The 24,178-nt window shown below is 43.7% G+C and overlaps 1 protein-coding gene across 4 annotated transcripts in view; it reads right to left on the bottom strand.

Annotated features, from left to right (window-relative positions):
• Positions 1 to 19,714: 19,714 nt before the first annotated feature.
• Cpeb4 (cytoplasmic polyadenylation element binding protein 4) overlaps positions 19,715 to 24,178 on the bottom strand; it is a 59,057-nt gene continuing 54,593 nt past the window's right edge. For all 4 annotated transcript variants that reach the window (XM_005349025.2, XM_005349026.2, XM_005349027.2 and 1 more), the window contains one exon: positions 19,715 to 24,007. In XM_005349025.2, coding sequence (XP_005349082.1) covers positions 23,780 to 24,007 — 228 coding nt within the window. In that variant the 3' untranslated portion in view covers positions 19,715 to 23,779. The remainder of the gene's footprint in view (positions 24,008 to 24,178) is intronic.

The following is a 24,178-nucleotide window of genomic DNA, read 5'->3' as shown; positions in this document are numbered from 1 at the left end:
TCTGTCCCCCCCTTCACCCTTCCTCCTCCATAACTCCCTGAATAAACATTCAACCTCACCCTGCATGTCGTGTCTATCCATGTTTCTGTCTTCTGCCTGCCTGCCATGTGTCTCCCTGCCTGGGACCAGCCATTGCTTGGGGACCAGCAGCCATTTCTGCCTGGGACTGGCTGCTCCCAGAGCCCGCTGCCTGCCACCACATGGCCCGCTGCCACCATTTGGGACCTACAGCATTTCTGCTGCCTACTGCCACCGGGGATCTTGCAGCATTTTTTAAAAAAGAATAACACCCCCCAGTGACTTGCGGGAGACAGGCCTTGCTGCGATCACTTGGAGCTTTGATGAGATGAGACAGCAGCCAATGCACTGGGGCCAAGGCTCGTGGCCCACGCAGGGGAGGAGTTCGACCCTGAGTGACCAGGAGAAAGAATTCTTGAGGAAAGAGACCACAGCCCAGGGGTCCAGGAGGGTCATAAAAAATTCCAAAATTCCAATGAGTCTCTAATTTCCTCTGTGTCTGTGGTTATGTCCCCCTTTTCATTTCTGATCTTATTTATTTGCGTGTTCTCTCTCTGTCGTTTAACCAGACTAAAAGGTGTATACTGGGTTCGGAAGATGCCCTTTCTTCTTGTCTGGAGATGGAGTTATTGGTGCCCAAATTATATCTTTACTCGACCTATACGTAATATCTCTTATTTGAGGAGCTCCTTGTAGTCTTTTCATTAATGATTGATGCAGAGGCCCAACGACGGGAGATATTGTGGACCCTTGCCTGAATAGTACATCATACAGAGGCTGTACAGGCCGGTTCAACATGGTATGATGTCAGGATGAGGATAGCCCTCCCAGGGAACTCTGCAGTCAAGAGACCTGCTTATTTGAGGAGCTCCAAGAAACTAATGCTACTCATAAGGCACCCCTCTGTTCCCAGGAGAGGTAAATTGCTCCACCACTCGAGAGAAGGGTCCCTCCTTGTCCCAGTCCCTTCTCCTTTAAATCTGACACCATGGTTGGACTCTGACCTGGTACCCTCCACTTGATAGCTGCCTGCCTTTATAAAAGGAAGGGGGATATGTCAGGAGCCATTTCCCCCCAAAATTGGCAGAGCCTATCCCACACCCAATTATCTGTTAATAGAGAGCTATCTGTTAGCAGAACCCGCCCCACACTCCAATTATCTAGAGAACTAGGAGTGTCAACTTGTGACTTCCTGACCGAGGAATCATGACCTGACCGATCGTAACCTCTTGGCTGACGACCTCGTGACCGGCTTGGACCACGCTGCAAGATTCCTTCCTGCTCTGGTCATGCCCCTGCGTTCCCCCCCCCCCAAATTCCTCATCCTATATAAGCTGTAACCATGACTCTAATAAACGGAGGCTCTGACAAACCTAGCATGGCCTTCTTTCTCTCTCCTGCCCATGTCTTTCAGGTAGCGCCTCTCTGAGACCCTGGAATTACTGACCTGCCAGGCGGGTTACAACCCTAGACTGAGTGACCCGCCAAGGCGGTCTACAGATAGATTTTAAGGAAAAATTTTACTTTTCTTTGCCCATTTTGTCTATATTATATCTTTCATTGAATATATGTCTATATGAATGATGTTTAAGTTTTCAGCCATGAACAGTAGATTTTTCTGCAGTAAACTTTGAAGCTTCCAGAAAGGAGATGGGACCCCACAACAATCACTCCACCCGGCTGATGTGATGTCATGATGCTGATAGTGCTACTATGAGACTGTTTTTAGAATACCAGCTGCAGAAATGGTGTATCTTCTTACAACATTCTGGCCAGAACTCCAAAGAAGAACGTCAGAAAAACCCTATTGACTACTCAGAGACCATTTGCAATTATACCAAACAGCAGCAATCTTGAAACTTAACCATCATTGTACTTTTACAGGATCTCATAGAAACAACAATTCCCCCATGACAGCTGGAAATAATTCTAGAAGATGATGTCCCCTCTCCTAACAAAGTTTGTCTTCATGGTTAGAGACACTATTTAGGGTTTGTTTATTACTCATATAGGGTTGGGGGTTGGGGTGGAAATTATTTAGGCCCAGAGAGCTCAAAAAAAGAGGGAAAATTGAATAGGATAATAGGTAGATTAGTGTGAACTTACTCATCCTAATAGTAATAATAGTGAGAAATATACTGAATACTTGTGAGCTATTATTTATAGACAGTTTTTATTGGTATAGATTTTTGTATATTGATACAAGCTCAAATTATATTGGTCATACTGTATATGTTCCTATTTCTGTTTACATATTTGTACACCTATGCAAAGTTATTTTGTCAGATCATATGCATGCATGTTTCTACCCCTGTTTAAGGCATTTTGTATATTGATAAAATTTTAGTATATATTTATCATATTGCATTATATATTTCTACCTCTGATCAAGATATTTATACATGTTTACATTTTGAGGTCATTGTCCTCCTTTACTGCACAGTTGTTTAAAGATTGTTTAATATTCTGATATGAAGTCTTAATCTTTAAGTTATATAGGTATTAAGTATTATAGGTTAATAGTCATTCATGTTTGTTATACTTTTAGTCAGACTAATTAGTTTCTTTAGATGCATAGAGATTGTATTCTGTAGATAGGTAACCTCCAACCACTTCAAAGATCTGTAGAACATGGCATTTAAATATCTTAGGATTCTGTTGACATGAGACATGATTTCTCCTGGCAGCACCAATCTATTCTGAGAGAGTGTTGAGCACCAAAGACATTCCACTTAGAGTTTGTTTTCTTCTTGGCACAACTGGCCTTTCGACAAGGAACTGCTCATGCCTTGACCACTGACAAAGTGCATGATGTTCGAACTGGACAAGCAGGATACAAGAAAAAAGATGGCCAAACCTTTCTAACACAGGGTAAGATGGATCTGTAAAGTTTCCTTCCTCTGAAAATGGTCTGTCAGTTACTCTAGACCTTAGCCAAAGTTGGTTGCTTCAACACTGCAAATGAGACTTTGGGTGATTTCCCAGGCAGCCAGTTGTCTCTGTCATCTACTGCACATTTTGGAAGCTGCTTGACTGAACTTCCTGCCTACTCAATTAAAATTATCTCCCTTCTCAGGCCTTCAATGGGGTTGAAGATTAGATAGTTGTAGTTACCATCCTCTTATGATCTAGCCAAACCATTTCCAATATAAGACGTAGACTCCTTAGGATAGAATGTTTATTAAAACATTAGGATATGTTCCTTGCTTAATATTGTTTATTCTGGTTGAAATTATAACTTTATACTTGATATCTATTCCTAGTGTACATAGTTTTGTATTGGCTTTAGAACTCTCTTATTTAAACAAAAGGGGAAGATGCTGTGGGAGCTCCTTCAGCCAATAGCCTTTAAGATACCAGCCCACTTGGTCATGGTCTCTTATACTATAAATGCAGCTGTAAAGCATGTGCTCGCTCTCTTGCTTCTGGCTCTCATTTCCGGCTGCTAGATTTGGTTCCTGTTCCCCATTCATGCAGAGGACTGTGATCTAGGACTGTGATCTGTGAATCTACCCCTAAATAAATAATGTTTTATTATATGTAATTCTGAACTATTGTGAGATTATTTTGTAACATCACTTTTTTTAGGACAGGACATGAATTATCATAAAAAAATCCATTCAAATCCAAATTATCTTAGAGATCTTTTATTGTCTCATAGTTAGGCCCATTTCACATGGTCACCTCTAATAAAATGGTGGTGAAATCCTGTGACATCCATATTTTTCTTTAACTTCAGCAAAATGGCAACCATCCACATGACCAACTAAAACATGATGGCAATCCAAATTGGAATCTTGTTATATGGTTCCTTTTAAATTATCCATGCATAGATTTTAAATTATCAGTTTCCACTGTTACTAGCTTTTAACTTTTTAACTAGTTTTAATTTTAACAGATTTTAAAGCATATCTAACAAAGTAAACTTATGAATTTTAAAGTAGATAGTGTTTACATAAACTAAGTCTAATTTCTTTTTTGGCTGTTCTGTTTGTTTTCTTCTCCCTGTCATTGTGTCAAGGGCTAAGACTGACAGAGAGACATAGAGGAAACTTTTGATTAAGCATGCCTGTGTATAGGGAAGGAAGAGCCATCATTCAACTCTAGAGCCAGCTTTTCAATAAAGGACAGCATAAAACAGTTTTAACATTAATTATATCAAAAGACTTCTGAACTCCTGCTAATCCAAATCCAGTGACCAGAACTCAGAGACAAATTCTGAACCTTGATCATAAATACAGCCACAGCATCAGTGGGTGGTGACTGGTTGCTGTCAGCAAAAATATCCAAACCATTTTTGTTTCAATTCCATGCTTGCAGCAAAACTTACAAACACACCAGAAATTGCAGAAAAAACTATCCAATAAAATAATCATACACAGCTTCCTTGAGAAATAGACAAAACCTTCCAACAAGACAAACAGTACTTTTCAACCAGAATTAACCTAATGTGGTCAAATAACTTTAAATTTTCATCAACACATAAAAACATGTATCAACATGAAGCACCTGAGACTAGCAGTAGTTTTATTTACCCTAACCATTAATAATTTATAACAATTCCTTTAATTGATGACAGATATTTATAACCCATAGGATCTGAATGACCAAAGCAGCCCTAGTGAAGCGAAGTGTCTGAACTGTAACAAGCTAACACAGCCACTATAGCTTAGCAACCATAGGCAATGACTCCCTGCAATCCACCTGTGGAACCAAACCTTGGCCAGAAGCTGAGGTGGGCAGTCCCCGGGGCAGCTTACGGGCCCCATCCACACAAGTCTTGGATGTGTGTGCCCTCCCATCCCTTCTGGAGTCTTCCTCCCTGCATTCTCTGTAGCCGTCACCAGTGTCTTCTGGAGTCTTCCTTCCTGCATTCTCTGTAGCCGTCACCAGTGTCTTTAGCCTGTTTGCATCATGCAGAGATCTTTCTCTTACTCCTTCAATTGTGACAGATAGTTTTGCTGGGTAAGTACTCTGGCTCGGCATCTGTGCCCTTTCAAGGCTTAAATCACAAACTTCAAGCTCTTCTGGCTTTTAAAGTTTCCATTTTGAAGTCAGCTGTTGTTCTGACGGGTGTGCCCTTCAATGTGGCTTTGGCTTTTTCTTCTGCAGCACTCAACACCCTTTCTTTGCTCTGCATGTTTACTATTTTGACGATAATATAGCATGTGGAATTGCTTTTCGGGTGCTGTCTCTTTGGTGTCCTATGTGTCTCTTAGACCTTGATAGACATCAATTACTTAGATTTGAGAAATTTTTTTTCTATAATTTTATTGGAGATATTTTCTTTGTCCCAGACCTGGAATTCTCCTTTTCTATGTTTATGATTTGGAGATTTGGTCTTTTCATGGTGTTTCAAAGATTCAAAATATTCTATTTATGGACTTTTTACATTTTTATTATTTTCTTTGAATAATCCAGTTCCCCTTTCTTGCCTTCAGGCCTTGCTATTCTATGTTCTACATGATCCATTCTTTAGTCAAGACTTTCCACTGAACTTTTTACTTGAATTTTTCATTTCCAGTTTCATTTTTCTTCTTTCCCCTTCAGTATTTCGGTCTCTCTATTGACTGCTGCCTTGCCTGCTTGGCACCGAAATAGCCCAGCTGGGAGAGCAGCCCACCAAGGTCACGCTGTATCTTCATCGCGTTCAGGTGTTGTGGGGTCTTTTGCGTTGGTTTGGTTTGCAGCTTCAATCAGCTCATTTGTATCCCCTTTACACTCATTCAGGGATTTACCTGTGTTTCCTTTGATTTGTTGGACATGTGCACAACTGTCCTTTTGAACTCTGGGCCGTGCATTTTGTCTTAGTTGCTCTCCTTTGAGACTATTCTGTGGGACTGGTGATTCTTAGGGAGGGAGTCATGTTGCCTTGTTTTTCCATATTGCTGTATTATGCGGCATCTGGAGTTGTAGTGCTGGTTATTTGTTTATTTATTTATTTAAATATTATGTTTTGTCCCAAAAACACAGGCAGAATGTACCCAGGCTTGTGCAGTGACTGGAAGTGTGTGTGTGTGTGTGTGTGTGTGTGTGTGTGTGTGTGTGTAAGGCTGGTGGGCATGGCTAGGTAGTCCCAGACAGAAAAGGGCAGGGAGAGAAGCGTGTGGTCTTACATGGGTGAATGTAGCTCTGGGGATTCCAAGTCAGAGGCTGAGGTGTGTGATTGTGACATCACTATCCTGGGTCTCCAGGCCTCTTGGGGCAGCTGGAAGGGTCTCTGTTAGGTTGAGAGCAGGAATTTGGAGAGGAAGCATGAGGCCACTTGTAGGGATATTCAGGCCCTGGAGTATCCCCAGCAGTCAGTGAGCAGCTCTTCAGAGCTCAGAGCCAGAAGGAACCAGTGGAAGAGTCTTGGAGTTCTGAATGTGTGGCAGGAAGGATTTTGTGGGGGGTTGGGGAGCTGAGCTGGGGAGCTGAAGAAGAGGAGAAGGTGATGTGGGGTCACTTATTGGGGTCTCTGGGCCTCCCTCCTGGGGCGGCCTCCTCCCTGGCAGGCAACAGTGGGAGGGCCTTGGGCCACCACCAAGGGACATTTGCTGAGCAGGTTTTGAGATGCGGATCAGTGCTAGGAGCTTCCCTGGAGCATTTAATTCCCACAACTGTCCTGTAACAGGCTCTGCCTCCCTCTATCCACAGGCCGTGCCTTGTAAGACGCCCATTGGCTATCTGAAAACTTGGATAGTAGCAAACCTCACACAGAGCCTGTTCCCTCCTTTCCATACACATGTGATCAACTCCCTTTTACTCAAAGCAATGCATGGCTTCACGCTGGTACATCTGAGTAACCAGAGTCACCACCCTTGCACGTTACTTAACCACTGTTGAGTAAAACAGGATTGTCTGAAATGAGCCCTGCTGTGCTGAAGTCCTGGGATGACAAACAGGCAGGTGGCATATGCGTGCACCTGTGTGAGCTGGACAAAGGGACTCATGTCCAGAGTGCGGTCATGCTACCGAAAGTGGCTCCCGATGCAAATGTGACTTTACTCCGGGATTTTGCACTTCATGTTCTTTGAGGCTGATCATGGGTAGCCAAAACCTTGGATGAGGGAGAGCCATTACTGGCCCCAGTTTACAGATAAGGGAGAGGCAGCGGAGGAGTGGTTAAATAGCTCAGCCTGGGCCACAGAGAGGAAGTTCCAGATGCAGGTAGCGAGACTCCAGCACCCGCATTCTTTCATCCTGTTTTCAGACGGTCTCTGTAATTGCAAGTGTACACTGTGTTGTAGTTGCCTCTGTCTAAGGACTCCCTGAGAGGAGGCTGAAGAAAATGGTGGAAGCAGAGCCTTTGTGCAGTTGTGCAACTAATGTCCACCAGGTGGCAGTCACGGTCTCCAGATAAAATCGCCTTTCTTAAACCGCCTGTCTCTGAAGCAAGAACTCGATTTTTATTATTACCAAAAAGAAAAAGTGGTCTGAATTTAAAAGAAAAAAACAAAACAAGCAAACCAACAAAACCCCACAACTTTCTGACTGAGCTTTCCGAAGTGGTGCTTGGAGAAAGTATTAGCTATTTCTTTTTAGCCTCTCCACCGACGCAAATAATTCCAATCAGACCAAATTATGCCTAATAAAAGACACCCATGTTTAATGCAGTGCTCCCAGGAAAGCATGGAGAGGGGAACAGAGGAAAGGGGAGACCGTGCGAAACCCAGAGACCATGTGTTTTTTTCTTTGGGAGGAGGAGCAGTTTAAATAGCCTGTGGGGGTGGTCTTGACCTTCCCTGGGGAGAGGTTGCCATTGGTGGGCTTTATGACCCTCCCTGGGGAGGGGTCTTATGCCAGGAGCTAGAGTGACCCCCTAAGCAAACAATTCAGACTTTTTGTATAAAGGGGTGTTAGGGAGCTGGGGTGACACTTTTTACCAAACATTCCAGGCTTTTTGGATAAGGGGGTGCCAGTGAACTGAGATGAAGCCCCCTGGTTGTACAGGTGAGGCTCGGGTGTATAATGGGGACACAGTAGCAGATAAAACCAGATTTTAGTTGGTAGGTATCTTTGATCCAGGAGAGTTGATACCAAGGGTCAAGTAGTCCCAGGCGCTGGTGCATTGGGCCTGAAGTTGGACCAGTAGTTGGTTGGTCGCTCCTACCACTTCTGTGCCACCGTTACCACAGCACATCTCGCAGGCAGGACAAATGGAAGGTTGAAGGTTTTGTGGCTGGGTTCTTGTCCCAGACCCAGCGCTGGAAGCCTTGCCTGGGTACAGAAGATGGCTGATTCAGGCTCTCCGTCCCCCATTACTAAGAGTCTTTGCCAGAGTCACTTTCACGGGTTCCATTGCTCCCCAGGTGCCCCCCAATTCCAGTCATCCCTCCCTCCACCCTCCCCCAACCTGATCACTCCTGTTCCCAGCCCCACCCTCCCCCAGTTCATGTGCAAAATCTACTGTTTTCCCCTGCCCAGGGAGAGCCATTCATCCCCCCCCCCCCCCCCCCCACCCCACCCCAGCCCTCCTTGTTACCTAGCCTCTCTGAGTCTGCGGATTGTAGCAAGGTTATCCTTTACTGAACAACTAATGTCCATTTACAAGTGAGTAAATGTTTTTCTGGGTCTGAATTACCTCACTCAGGATGATTATTTTCTAGTTCCATCCATTTGTCTATGAATTTATGATGTCATTTTTTTTAACAGCGGAGTAATACTCCATGGTGTAAATGTATCACATTTTCTTTGCCCATTCTTTGGTGGAGAGACATCTAGTTTGTTTCCATTTCCTGGCTATTATGGATAAAGCTACTATGAACATAGTTGAGCAAGTGTGCCTGTTGGTAGGATGGAGCATCCTTTGGGTATATGCCTAAGAGTGGTAGAGCTGAGACATTGATTCCCAGTTTTCTGAGGAACTGCCATATTGTTTTTCATAGTGATTGTAAAGTTCACACTCCCCCCAGCAGAGGAGGAGTGTTCCCCTTGCTCCACACTCTTGCCAGCATGAGCTGTCGCTTGTGCTTTTGATCTTAGACATTCTGACAGGTGTACGATGGAATCTCAAAGTAGTTTTGATTTGCGCTTCCCTGGTGGCTAAGGATGTTGAGCATTTAAGTGTTTCTCAGTCATTTGAGAATCCTCTGTCAAAAACTCTCTGTTTAGCTCTGCACATCATTTTTTTAATTCGATTATTTGGTTTATTAATTTCTAGTTTTTGGAAATTAGCACTCTGTCAGATGTAGGATTGATGGAGATCTTTTCCCGCTGTGTAGGTTGCTGTTTTGTCCTATTGATGGTGTCCTTTGCCTTACAGAAGCTTCTCAGTTTCATGAGGCCCCATTTATTAATTGTTGATGTCTGTGCTATTGGTGTTCTGCTCAGAAAGTTATCTCCTTTGCCAATGTATCCAAGGCTACTTCCTACCTTCTCTTCTATCAAGTTCAGTGTATCTGGATTTATGTTGAGGTCTTTGATCCACTTGGACTTGAGTTTTGTACAGGGTGATAGATATGGATCTATTTGCATTCTTCTCCATGCAGACATTCAGTTAGATGGGTACCATTTGTTGAAGATGCTTTCTTTTTTCGGTTGTGTGTTATTTCTGTCTTCTTTATAAGAAATCAGGTGTCCATAAGTGTGTGGATTTATGTCTGGGTCTTTGATTTGATTCCATGGATCCACCTGTCTGTTTTTATGCCAATACCACACCGTTTTTATTACTATAGCTCTGTAATACAGCTTAAAGTCAGGGATGGTGATACCCCTGGAAGTTCTTTCATTATATAGGATTGTTTTAGTTGTCCTGGGCTTTTGGCTAAAACAAAAAATGTAAAGATACACATTTCTTGTCATGCATTCCATTAGCCCACAGTGGGTATAGGGACATATTTTGCTCCCAAGGCGACATCATCATGACTGTCAGAAAAGGGCCTTCTCACCTCATCTCTCCCTTCTGCCCTCCACTGAATCTACTATGCATTCCCTGATGTCACCATCCTGTTCTGAGGATGGTGAGGGTCTGATCAGGAGTGTACAGTGGCCGTGGTGGGAGGCTGCGATGATCTCTGCTACCCATCATCCCAACCTTCCAAAGCGAGTCCGAAGACTTCCCTTGGCAAGAAGTCCAATTCCGTAGGAGGGTAAGAGTGAAGGTTTTGTTTACCTGCTGGCTTAAAGAAATTGTGACAGATTTATTTAAACAAATGATGCTGTCGACCCTCAGTGGGAAGTCATTGTACTTTTCTTGAGAAATTATTTCCTCTTAAAGCCTGGGTTCTTTATGTGTGACATGAGGAGGGTGCAGCACCCTGGTTTAAAGGTGTCAGATGGCCCAAGTCTACTCACAGGTGAATGACTCTTTAGGCTGTCACTCAATCTTAGGTCAAGGTCAACCTGGCTCCATTTTTAACCGCTGTGGGCCAGGAAGGAAATTTAACTCCCTTAGACCCAGGAGTTGGGAACTAGACCAGCACACACTTTCGTTCCTGGGTTTTAAGTTCAGTCTCCTAGTTAGACAGCCCACGCCATCACTCTGCTCTCGCTTTCCTCCCACAGCCCTCCTCTGAATTAGGAAGCCTACTTAGAACTAGAATCTTTTCAGAACATCTGAGCACCACGTGCTGCCGTTAAAGCAGAATCTTGTGCCTGGGCAAACAAGCAAAGAAGTAAAGAATTTTGAGGTGACTTCAGAACTCAGGCGAGTAGGCTGTCTGTCCAAACCCCTCTAATAGCTGAAGCCACAGCTAAGCCAGATGGCTGGTAGAAGGGGCATCACCCAGGGCAAGTGACACTCTTTGGAGGGTCCTGGAAGCTCAGGCATAGCTACAGCAGGCTCTGGTTGCTGCTGGAATAGTTTCCCCTTTGCTGATGGGTTCCAAGGAAAAGGGGTTAGAAACACATTATAAGTTGTGTTTCCTTTCAAACTAGAGCATGCAGGATTTTACCAACAACCAGCTGGTTCAAATGTGTAACTTCCCCGATGCCCTCACTTCCTTCAACAGCCTTGCAGGCAGCTGCCAGCATCCTGGCTCAAGCCACCATCACTCACCAATGTCCACCAGTATCGCTCACCCAGATTACTGCCGTTCCCTTCCACACAGTCTCTCTACCCCACCCCAGAAGCCTAGAGTCACATGACTGCCAGAGTGATGATAAGTCAGCTCATGCCCCCCCCTTGTACCCTCTTTTTTAGTGTCCCTCCATACATATATCCAAAATACAGTATTTTGAGGACTTAAATGTAAGGCCCCAAACTACAAAACTACTGGAAAAAAAACCAGACGCTTCATGCATAGCTTGAGTCAGGTAAGGCTGTTTTGAACAAAACCTCGAAAGCAAAACCAGACAAAGAGGCCAGGCGTGGTGGTGCACCCCTTTAATCTCAGGGCTGGTTAACAAATACAGGAGAATCTCTATGATTTCGAGGTCAGCCTGGCCTGCGTACTGAGAGCCAGGACTAAATAGGGAGACTCCAAAGCCTCCCCAAACAAAAACATATAACAACAAAGCAGAAAAATAGGGGGGAAAATCCAGCTGGAATCCTCTGCAAAGGAACACGGAACAAAGCGAGACCGGCTGCAGGATCGGAGAGTATATGCGATAATATAAAACTGATAAAATTATTAGGAGCCAAAACAGCCCCCAAAGCTAGAAAACAACTTCACACATCTGGGCAAGAGATCCGAATGGACAACTTTCAAAGGAAGACAGGCAACCAGCCATCAGGGACGCCTAAACCAAACCGCAGCATCATAGATAGTCCGCACTCCACGTAGAATGGCTGCTGGATCTGGGCACCCGGGAGGGGGCCATTTCTTCCCAGTTGAGACCCTCTCTCCTGGCTAGAGGAGGAAGGGGCAAACTCAAAAGCCTGGAGAGCTGAAACAAGCAGGACCCTCAGAGCCCTCCAGAGTCGTACGGCCTGGGAGGAGGAGGCAACACCCGCAGGAGATTCTCTAACTAGAAGACCTGCAGAGGGGCTTGCAAGCCATCCAGAGGGCTCCAGGGTTGCAGCTTTTAGGAGTGCTGGCCCATACTGGGGTACAGTTTTCAGTGAGGCATCTCCCTTTCTGTTGTCCCTGCTTCTGGAGGTAACCCTCCACCCACTCACCTTCTGATCAGAGTGGTCCTGGGTCTGGCAGGCGGCTGAGCACGCTTCCTCCCCACTTCCTAGACATTCTTTCCTTCCTCACACCTGGTGCTCAGCCACCTGCTTATCCAGACAACCAGGCCTCCCCTTCCTCTTCCTCTTCCAGGCCAGCGGAGTAGAGATTCTAAGGTTAAACCTCAGTCAACCAGGGGCAGCCAAGCTCCCTCTTTCTTTAGGAGTAAATGACAGGAGCCATTTCCACTGGCTGGCTTGCTCTTCTGTTTGGGGATGACTGAGCACCCATGAGTAGGAGTAGAGTTGTCTAGTCCAGGTTCAGTTTGAGTAGTGGTTTCCTGACCTGCAGCCCCGATCCTTTCTCAGCAATCTGGGGGCTCATCCAGGACTTTTAGTCCACTGACGATAACAGGACACACACCCCCCCCCCCCCAGGATACCTCACCACTTCATCGCAATTTTCCCAGGGGCTGGGTTTCTGGTTTTGCAGAGCTACTGACTCAGAACCTGCATTCTGGCAGCGTCCTGGGGGTGGCAGTGGGGCGGGGGCGGTGGGGACACTTTCTGCATATCAGCCTGAGCCTTCCGTGCACGCTCCACTCCAAACGGAACACCTGACAAAATGTCTGAGCCTTGGCCAGGTCTCTCAGTACGGGAATTTCTCACCAGAGGTTTTGTCAGCAGGTCTAGGAAAGGGAACTAAACTCTAGGATCCTGTTAGTCACTAACTTGGTGAACATCTATTAACCTCTCATCATAAGCAAGGCACACAAGGGACCATGAAGGCACGAGCAACATGACAACTGTCTTGCCCTCTCCCCGCAAAGCAAGCCGATGCTATGCGGAGCCTGGAGTGGCTGCCTCTCCGAGGGGACTGAAAACTAGGGAAAGGTGAAGATGGGGAAGAGAGGCCTGTGGCTGGAATGTCTTCTCCCAGTCTCTGGGTAAATTTGTTATTGATGAAACAGTAGTAAGACGTAGGACGTGGGCAGGCAAAATGGCCCAGCAGGTAAAGGCCTTGTTGACCTAAGTGTACTCCCTGTAACCCGTGGAAAGGTGGGAGGAGAGAAGTGGCTCCCATGCCCAAAGTTGTCCATTGACCTATACACAAGCTGGGGTCATTTTAGAAGAGGGGGTCTCAATTGAGAAAATGCCCCTACCAGGTGGGCCTATGGGCAAGACTATGGTACATTTTCTTGATTGATCATTGATGTGGGAGGGGCCATCCCTGGGCAGGTGTTTTTTTTTTCTGGGTGCTGTAAGAAAGAAGGTCGAGCAAGCCATGAAGAGCAAACTAGGAAACCCCACTCCTCCATGGCCGCTGTATTAGTTCCTACCTCCAGGTGTGAGCCGTGAATTCCTGCCCTGACTGCCCTGGATGATGGCCTTGTTGTTGTAAGCTGGATGGACTCACATTGTAAGCTGAAATAAACCCTTTCCTTCCCAAGTTGGCCATGGTGTTTCATTATCACAGCAGTGGAGACATAGACACTGAGACGGAGTGCCCTGGTCTTCCCACCACGCTATGATCGAGGACTCAGGCTCTTGACAGGCTTATCAAATGTAGGTGTTAGAATTCCAGACAGTAAGCCAAATGAATTTATTGTTTATAATTTATCTAGTCTGTGTTATTTTGTGATAGCAACAGAAAACGAACTCGGGGTTCTTCAGAAAGTGGTGTAGGGATAAGGGGTCCTCTCAGCTAAGCCCCGGAGGATGCAGCATCAGCTCTGGGTGCAGTAGAAGTCAGACACGAGGAGGACCCTGAACTTGCCTTAGAGGAACGGAGAGGAATGGACAGAGGTTGGAACTGTGACTGAGAAGAAACAAGGGCGTTTATGGTGGAGGCCAAGGTTACCTGGAAGGCAGGAGTGCACTGAAAGACACGGATATTTTATCTTAAGGCAGTGGGCATCTGCTCCCGCTGCTCAATGAGAGCCCTGCCCCACCCTAGCTGCAGGAAACTGATAGCATAGGCAGTGACTCGGAGACAGCCGCTGCTGCCAACAACAGCTAGACCTGGACTAAGAGATTCTAGTGAAAGCAGGGGCTGCCGACATTTCTGACTCAAGTGCCTATGTGACTACTTCAGTTCATTGTTATTGCAACCCAGAGATGCAAAAGCTGGTCATCAGGGGCTTCCTAATACGGTCATGTCACTTGGTTAGTCATAAGCAGGCAGGTGAGGGACAGAAACCCAGGACCATAGCCACAGTGATCCCAGGCTTTGGGGTTTTTCCCAGGTTAGTCCAACTTTCAAACACAACACAACACTTCCATCCTACTGTGCCTAGGTTCACCTTTACCTAAATCTTGTACTCATAGGGCAAAAAAGAAATAACAAGAATTTGTATTTCCTTAAAGGCTGCATCACTGATCTGCCACCCCAGGGACACACACTTGCATTCTGGCTCCTCCTACCTCTTTCTTATATTTTCCTCCAAAGAGATTTTGGGCTTACCCAAAAGCATTCAGAGAACCAAAGCCTCAGAACACAGGCCTTCTGGGGCTCGTGGACAGTTTGCCAACACAACTCACACCCTCCACTGCCCTGCGCATCCCCATGTGGTGGAAGGAATACTCCTGTTCTGGATAGAGGGGTGTGTATGTGGCGAGATGGGAGAAGGAGAGAGAATTGAGGGAGAGGAAGAAAGAGAAACACTAGCTGGTCCTGCGTAGCAACACTTGGCAGCCTAGAGTCTCGGTGCCCTTTGTCACCATGGCAACTGTGGTGGGCTGACAGGGATGGGGAACCAGAGAATCCACGGGAGAAAACCAACCTGGGCAGGGGACACTTAAGGGTTCCCACCTGCTGGCCCGCAACAGTGGCTCTGCCACTCACCCAAGCCTTCACTTAGCACAGGGGCAGGGACTCTGTAAGTGGAGGGATAACAGGAGCTACAGCAATGCTGCTGGTGTAGCAAAGGTGAACAGGCTAGACACACAGCCTCACCACAAATGGTGGGCTCAAACGTCTAAGATCAGGATACTTCATCTCCATATGGACCTCAGAGGAAAGGCTGCTGGTGCACAATGTGGGCATGAAGATAGCCAAGGAGGATTCCAGTTTCCCCCTTATGCGTAGTGACTGCATCTCTGTGACATCGCATCACACTGGACCAGGCGAGGCTGTGATGGATGCAGAGGTGGTCTCTCCCCAATTCGGGGCATGTGCATACATGTTCCACTTTCTTCTTCCCATACTCTACATTCTCCTCGATCTCCACCCCAGAACCCCTTCCCTCACATCCCTTATCACCTTTGGGGAAGGGTGCTGATTCGGACTTCCTTAAGTCAAAGCCCATGTGTGTCTGTTGCAATTTTAGAACGTCATGATTGGAATTTTGAGGGACTTCTTCGTGGGGTGCAGGGCGTGGCCCACTGCCTCCGAAGCTGTTTTGCTATAATCCAGGCTCAAACACCCTGGTTGCTTCTTCCAGGATGTGCTGCGTCACATCTGTTCAAGAGCAGCTTTTAGGCTGCTATGCCAATCAAAAGCCTGTGCCTGCTCCAAAGCTCTAGCACTCTAAAAATGGCAAAAAGCTTTCTTTTAAATATATACAAAATCAGGAATACACATTTCTAAAAGGAATTTATTTTGACCCTGCTGACATTCTAGTGCAGAAGCAAAACTTGATTTGAGAAATTCACAAGGACATAGTACAAAAGTCTCCCCTGTATGGATTTTAGAATTATTTCTGTGGTATTGCAGACTGCAGAGTATCAAAAATATGACATGTATAAGATGCTTTGATATGAAGTTATACAGAAAAAAAACAAAACCTTTTTCCTCAGTGGGATTTTTTTGAACAAAAAAATGTCTGTGAGTTATACATCTTCTCTCCTCCGTCCCTCTCCGCTCTCCCTCTTCCCCCTGCTCCTCTTTCGTCACCTAAGTACCAGCACCCAGCATGTACTTAGCTAGGTGGTTGTTCCTTCTTGGGACTGATATGCTGCTGGTAAATTGAGCCATGTCTTGATGGTCTAGGGGGGCCTGGCTTCCACACAGTCGCTATCTCGTTATAGTTAAAGGTACACTTGTCAAACCAAACCAAGCTGCAGGAGACAGTGTGCATCGTCTCAGCATGACTTCCTGGTGACTTTAATTCCCATGGGGATGGAGTAACTTCTTAGGTTAGAAAAAGGTGAATATGACGAGCAATCTGTGTGTCTGGCTGAAAGCCTGCTTTACAGACTGCCTAGCCGTTCTGGACTTTGCTCACCTTAAACTGAACATAATTAGAGCACCTGACTCCTTAGGTTGCAGGAAGGTTGAAAAGGGCTATCTATAGCGCAGGGCCCGGGCCTGGCAACACTACCTCAACATTAGCAGGTACCATTCTCACTCCCAGGTTCATGCCAAGCATAGGGAATACCTTTGCCACATGGGCTCTGCTTTGTTTGAACTGCACATACACCCTTCTTCTAATAATGCGGTTGGCAGCCTGGACCCTCACCTGCATGAACTACGCACACACACACCCCTCTCCAAACAATACCTAGAAACCTGTTCACAAGCCAGGACCGGCATTGAGCTACACACCTCTCCACCCTAAACAGTGAAGTGTTCCTCCTCCCCCAACAGTCAGTTGTACACCAGTTATATGCAGGTAGGGGGCCAATCTGGCATGAACTAGTTTTGAGGGCACATGCAATTAAGACAAATTGTGCTCCTTATGTGAATGTTTAGGGAAAAACCCTATCCACTATCATCGTATGCTTAATGGATAATTGAATATGCACATGATTAAAATCAGGTGTATTTGAGAGAAGGATCATAAAAAATAGAAAAATGCTTATCTGACCTAATGTAGCAATCAAAAACTCACCCTCAAATACTCTTAATAACCAAACTCCTTTGCTTAAACGCCATAAAAGAAAGCTCCCCCAAATAACTGAGGCGCTTGAGTATTCTCACTTATGTGGCCTGCTGTTACTTTTTGTATTAATAAAAATATTTTACTGAATTTCAGGAACTCGACACTTTTAAAACATCCCAAATCTTTCACCCAGATAAAAACAGAATCCAATTTTATTTTTTAATTAATTAGCTAATTAATTATTTTGAGATAGAGTTTCTCCATGTAGCCTTGGCTGTCCTGGAACTTGCTCCGTAGACCTGGTTGGACTTTAACTCACAGAGATCCATTGACTTCGGAGTGCTCTGACTCTGGCATATGCGACCTTTGCCCTGCCCTATTTATTTATTTATTTATTTATTTATTTATTTTGGGTTTTCGAGACAGGGTTTCTCTGTCGCTTTGGAGCCTGTCCTGGAACTAGCTCTGTAGACCAGGCTGGTCTCGAACTCACAGAGATCCGCCTGCCTCTGCCTCCCGAGTGCTAGGATTAAAGGCGTGCGCCACCACCGCCGGTTTTTTCAGGGACTCAGTGGCAGTGGTGATCCTGAGGATCACAGGGAAGCAATGGGGAATGACAGACGAGAATGGGAATCTAGGCTTTGCTGTATCCTAGCTGTGCACTGCCTGCCTTCTCACAGGGCACCAGATACTCTGTGCAGTGCCCTCTGAGGATGGAGTCTTGCTGACGGGTACAGGTGCTGGGCTGTGACTGATCCCTTCCCCAGAACCAAATCTTTTGGTCACTGTAGAGTCAGGGCTGCTGAGAGACACCTGGTAATTAAACCACTCCACTTCCCTCCCCAGCTCCCATCACATCTTTCAACAGGTGATGACCAAAGGTGTTGCATCAGGTCAGCCTCTCACAGGCAATGTGCCTCCATTTCATCGAGTCTCTGCTAGGTCCTCCCTAAAATCATGTGTGTCACTTTCCATACTTAAAGGACTGGTCTCCTCTCCCCCTCTGTTTGGTTACTTTTATGGGTAACTTATTTCAGAACAAGTTCAGATGTCTTGTTGCCTTTGGTGAATTCTGGGGAAGGGATCATTTCTAGGTCTGCCTGTGCCTGGGTCTTTTTTCTTTTCTGGTGTCACAGAGGTGTAGGAGAGGAGCTGAAAATTTCTTTAAAACGGTGACATTTGCTTGATCATACAGATAATGTATGACATCAATGCTCTGCTTCCTGAAATAGAAGGCAAAGGCTAAAGCAGGCTCAAGCTTAGAGTGCAGCATCTGTGTTCCCCGTTTCACCACCCTCAGGCCCCACCTGCCTCCAGCCATTTCCCACTGACCCCTAATCAGAGGCTGTGCGACACGAAACATGGATGTTTTGCCTTGGCTGCATCCTGGACAGCATGCTGATGCTCACTTTTAACTTCCTTTTCTGATTCTGTCACCATGTGCAATCACAGTAACATGTTAACATGTAATCGGACTAGAGAAAGATTAGAACTTTAAAATATCCAGAGAAGACTCTAGGCATGTCAAAACAGAACGTTCTCTAATAAGAGATACCAAAATGGCTAGATAAATTCCCAATTCTTGTTTTTTCAAATCCAGTGGTTCCTACTCCCAGAATTCCTATTTTGGGAGAGGGAACACTGAGGGAAATTCTCAAGTGATAATTTTTAAGGAGGCAATATGATCAGAAAGGCAGAGAGCATCTCCAGGACGGCAGATTCAAATCTGGTGGCTTATGTCGAGATGTTTGTGTCTGTGGCGGTTGTGGCAAGTGCTGGTCCATGTCAATGGAAGCATAATCCAAACAGCTGAAGAATAGCTTCTCATTTCTAGTCCTCTAGAGTCGGGGCTGAGTGTGGGATTAAGGAGCCTGACCCGGCATGGGACAGGACTCGAAGCTAGCCTGGAACCCTGGAACCTATGGATGAACAACACAAACAACTCTATGTGTGATTGACAAAGAGCACAAGCTTCCTACGGGAGCTTCAATGAAGGTCAGGCTTGGAAACTGCCAATTAAGAGAAAGCAGGACCCATGTCGCTGAAGCTTCTGGAACCCAGAACTCCTGGGCATAGTCCACCATCTGGCCCACTTTCCCACAATTCCCAGTGGCTGAAAGAGTTCTGTGTAGGGAAGGATAATTAAGAAGTAAAACATCTCAGTCCATTTGTCTCCAGTAAGACCTGCTTTCCTACTCTTGAGAATAGCACAATGCAGGAAGAAAGCACAGATACCTTACTTCATAAACAGGGCATCCTTGGGATATATTTTGTTGTAATTTATCACTGAAAGTTTAAATGTATCTTAAAGTGTAAAATATTGATGCACTGCAATACTTGGTATTCTACATAAGACACGGACCAAATAAAGACAGCACATACAGTTCCTTAGCTATGGGATTACAATCCGAGGCCATAGCCTGTGACACCAGTCTCCAAAAGAACTGAGAGTTCAAAGACAAAGGAGATTTGTTTTGAGACAAGAGATGAGGTTCAGTGGTAGAGAACTGCTTAGCACAGGAGGTCCTGGGTTCAATCTTGAGGGGGGAGAGAAGAGAGAGAAGGGAGAGAGAACACTTGGACTGATACCCCCAACCCCAGACACACACACACCACAGGACAGCATTAGAACAACAAGACCAAAGACACTACAGCTGCCAGCTCTTACCGCTTACGTGAGCCAGGAATGCTGCCTCGAGCACTCAGATGACTAAACACTTTTTCATACTGGTTTGTTCGGCTGGGGCCCAAGAAGACATTCCTAGTACTTTTAAAATGTTATGTTCCCAACCAGGGAACCTACTTATGTTAAAAAAAGAAATAAGTATAGTAAAAGAAATCTGAGTTAAAAGTTTTATTCATTCAACATCTCACATTACAAATATTTAAAAATTATATGCATACTGGTATAAATAGTCATTTGCAAACTATTTAATAACATTAATTCTTCACTAGCACTTCAACAAATGAACTCTTTTAAAAAAGGAACTGTGTTATATAACTTAAGAGTAGAACATACAAAAATAGGAACTTAACGTGAAAATGACTTTAATAAAAAAATGAATTACCCTTATTTAAAATGCTAGAATAAATACTACAACCTCCCCATACACAGTAAAAACTATATGGAAATTCAGCCAAGTAGTACAATTAACTGACGCACTTAAATAACGCTTCCTTCTGATAATATGAGCAATCACTGGGAAATCAGGGATTAGTAAAAACTAGACACCCACTTGCTAAAAGTTTCACTTCCAAAAAAATATAACAAAAATCTGATGAAATTATAAAAACTAATTATACTTTAAATTTTAAAAATATAAAAAATAAAACAGTTGAATACAATATTGTCCCAATTCTTACAATGCTATCAATCACAGTAGCTTTAAAATAAGATAATAAAATAAAGCAAATGACCAAAACCTCTTTATTCCATTTTTAAAAATAATCTCAAATTTACATTAGTAGAAAGATTGATTTCTGATTCTTTTCTTTAGAAACACCAGCAAGAAAGAGGATTACTCTTAACAGTAGAAAATGACATTTTTAAATGTCTGCAATTAAAAACAAAGAATTACACTGCAAAGATCTTCCAAAGTGTGAGATAAGTATTGCACATAACTGGAGTGAGCTTGCCACAATTCATCACATTCAAGTTTTAAATCACCTTTTAACAGAAGATTCAACTCTTCAAAACAAAAGGGGTGAATTATCAAGTCTTTCCAACAGCACTCTCATAAAATGCTAAGTTCATTCACTGCAAGTTTTATTTTGCATTCTGCAGAGGTCTGTGTATGGAGAAGTATATATATTATACCAAAGCCAGGGGGTGGGGGTGGGGGGGAGTTCCTTTACATAGAAAATAATCAGAAACACTTTATTTTACATTGCAAAAATAACCATGTAATTACTCTGTAACTACATTGTAAATACATGGCTGGTGCCATGCTAGTGCGCTAGAACTACATGCTTGGTAAATTGAAGTGATAACCCTAAAACTTGTAAACTAATTACATGTTAATTATGTTTGAGTTACATGGTAACTCCCAACTACAATCCCATGTAATCTGAAGGACATGTAATCATAAAGTTCAGAGTAATAGATAATCATTGTTTATGCCCTGTAAAGAAGTGGAACCAAATCATCTGTAAACACGCTTGTCACACAATCACAAGTAAATATTAGCAGAATAACAATTTCTTACATTAGTCATGCATACTAACATTACAGACCTGTCCTGTGGCAGGCGATTTTGTTTTATTATATAGAATTTAAAAGAGCAGACATCTCTGAATCAAACACATAACATCAATTAATTAAGATTAAAAATGGTTAAACATTCAGCCAAAATGTCTGCATTTTATGAATAATTTTAAAAACTTAGTAAGAAGCTGTAGACAATTTTGTTATTTTAAATTTCTACCCTATGCTTATGCATTTAATTTTTTTTTAGGAACTACAGTGTTATCTTGTCATTTTCATGCGAATTTTTTTCATTAATTTGTGACTTTACATAGACTATTTCTTAAATTATAGGTACACCAATAGCTGGTGCTGGGGAAGGATGTTTAAGCAACATGCTTTCTCTTCTCTGCAGACTCTAAAATAGCATTGCCAGTGCACAACATTCATAATTTAAAATGTATGCAGAGCACTGAAATGTATAAAAAGCAGAATATAAGAAAATAAAATTTATTAAAATTATTTATATTAAAAAATGAAGTATATGAAGATCTCTCAGTAATAAAAGTACAAAAAGCTACTCTTTGCAATATGAAAAATTGAGGTATTGCATAAAGAGATATCCCGTCAGTGAAAAGTGTGCCTAAAAATGTTCACTGTTGGAAAAACAAGATATACAAAAGTAGTGCATAACAAATATACATCATGTGCATGACAAAATAAGTTAGCTACAAAACACTGTACCGAAATTCAGCAGGTCATGTACAAAGGGAAAATTATTCAAAGCTAGTTCTCAAGCAGTGTTATTTCTTAACTCATCACGCCTGTTTACTGGGTAGGAACAGCACGACGGCACACCCCAAGCCACCTACAAGCAGTAAAGAAGAAAAAGAGGCAAACGAACATTCCAATTAGAATCATGTAGTTCAGGAGAAAAGAAAATGCGTCCCTGACCAGCTACAAGAGAGCACCCTCCATTCATTCGCATGACTGCTTTGCTGTTCTATTAGCAGGGGAGTCGCTGACAGCGGCTCCTTCTTTCTATTGGACTCTTAAGACAGCAAGTGCCTCCATTTTGACCTTTGGGACTTAACAGGTGTAGTTCATTAAAGCCTGTGTTAAAAATAAAGGGCTGCTTTTCCTACAGACATCAGAGGGATCACCAGCCAGGCGGTGACACAGCACTGCGGGGCAAGTCTTTGGTTCTGAAGGCTCCAAGATGGTACTGTTAGGTAGCACAGCGAGCAAGAGCGCACTGAGGCTGCTGCTGTCAAATGCTTTGCACACTGATAGTCATCCTCTGAACTACGGTAGGGCATTTAATAAGAGAAAGTCAATTCAACGAAAAGTTACGTCCATGACCAGGGCTTCAAGAGACTATTTTAAATTTACCTCTGAAGCATACTGTTCAAAACATAAGAACATCTTTCAAAGCTAGGGTTGTATTTATAATAAAGCATGCATTACTTGATGAAGTTGGCACTTCAAACACTATGTCCCATGCTAAGTTCGGAAAGTGTATGTTATTGTACTTTATAGGAAGAGTAAGATAAACATACGGACTTTTGCACAGATTTACACAATTACTTAGTTCAACAGTGCAAAAACACTTTGCAACTACTTGACTTTTTTAAACCTTCCCCCCCTACATTTTCTATGTTACAACTAAATTACAGGATTCCAAAGTAACTTCAAATGGAAAACAAAGCCAATTTGTATGCTATTTTCATCTTCCAGTTTTGGCTACAAGTGTAGTGTAACACAAAGTCAAAAATGATATCCTTGAGGTATGTCTAGATATGTTGTTTTCCAATGTCAAAATGGAGAGCAAAGGCTGACAGCTGATGACCTAGTAAATTAGGATATAGAGTTTCTATATAACAACAAAATAAAATTTATGCATTTGTTCTTCTGTTTCCCACCAGATATCATTTCTTCTAGCTTTGGTAGGCTTCCTGGGGTGTGACTAGGAAGTCAGTGAAGTAAATAAATGCACTCCCCTCAGTAGTAAAGTCACCTGATTCTTACATTCGGAATTTTAAGAATTATTCCAAAGAAAACAAACTCAGCTCTGCCTGCTTTATTATTTTCTGATGTATGATGCATTTGAGGCGTGATAAAACCATACTTAGCCTCAAAGCCCTTCCGGTTATGCTGCTCAATCTTGTTCATCGTTTGCTTGTTCTGACATACTCTTTCCTGTTAGTAACTGTTAACTTCCTCATTGCTGTTAAAGAATGAAAAGGGATAGAAAAGATAAGGAGTGAAAGAAAAGAAAGGAAACGGCAAGAGCACTTCCCTGGGGGAGACTGTGTCAGATTAGACAATAGTGTTACTGTTGGTGGTTATCTCAATAAAGTATTCTTATATGTTATATCATTACCAGCAATTAAAAACCCAAAATATTGTCTCATTTCTCTGTTAATATTTCTCTCCTCTAAGAAAATGCTGCAGCAAGTTTGGATCCTCTTGGCCTCCAGCAAAACAAGAGAGTTAAAACTTGCATGCACCATGATGGCAATGTGGAAAGGAGTTAAACATACTGTTTGTAGTGACGAGAGTCTACAAAATACCTATGCTGTAGGTTGTTCTTTCATTCTACTACTGTTAGTTACACACTCTACACAGGACATGCCAGCGTGAAGAGGCTGAGGAAGGGTCAGAGTGAACAGAAGAGGGCACTTCTGAGGCCTGCAAATGAGCTCTGGAGCCATTCATCCTTCAGTTCCAGCGGAATGAAATATGCCGAGGGCGGTCACCACCTTCCTTCACCAGGGGCTTGTGGAATTCCCTGCCAGCACGAGAGTGAATAGCAGCCCAGCAATATTCACAGTAATACTGCAGACAGGTAACATTAGCACAGAAAAATGGAGCGAATTTCCCCCCACAACGGGCCCCTTGACATTCATCACACAGTTGGTCATCCAGGACATATGGCTTAACCTCCACCTGCAATGGAGAGATAAAAGGGAGTTGGCATGTCAGAACCATGTGCAAGCACACTTTTATCCTGTGCCTCAGCCTACCTGTGCCAATGTGTTAAAAGGGAAGGGGCAGTGATGCACTTACTGAAATGAAGACATCCATTTCAACAGAAGATGCTAGTATCTATCATTTTAC

The sequence above is a fragment of the Microtus ochrogaster genome, chromosome 7 (assembly GCF_000317375.1).
Source record: "Microtus ochrogaster isolate Prairie Vole_2 chromosome 7, MicOch1.0, whole genome shotgun sequence".
NCBI lineage: Eukaryota > Metazoa > Chordata > Mammalia > Rodentia > Cricetidae > Microtus > Microtus ochrogaster.
Note: the sequence above shows the minus strand (reverse complement) of the source record. Positions and strands in the feature narration are given on the sequence as shown.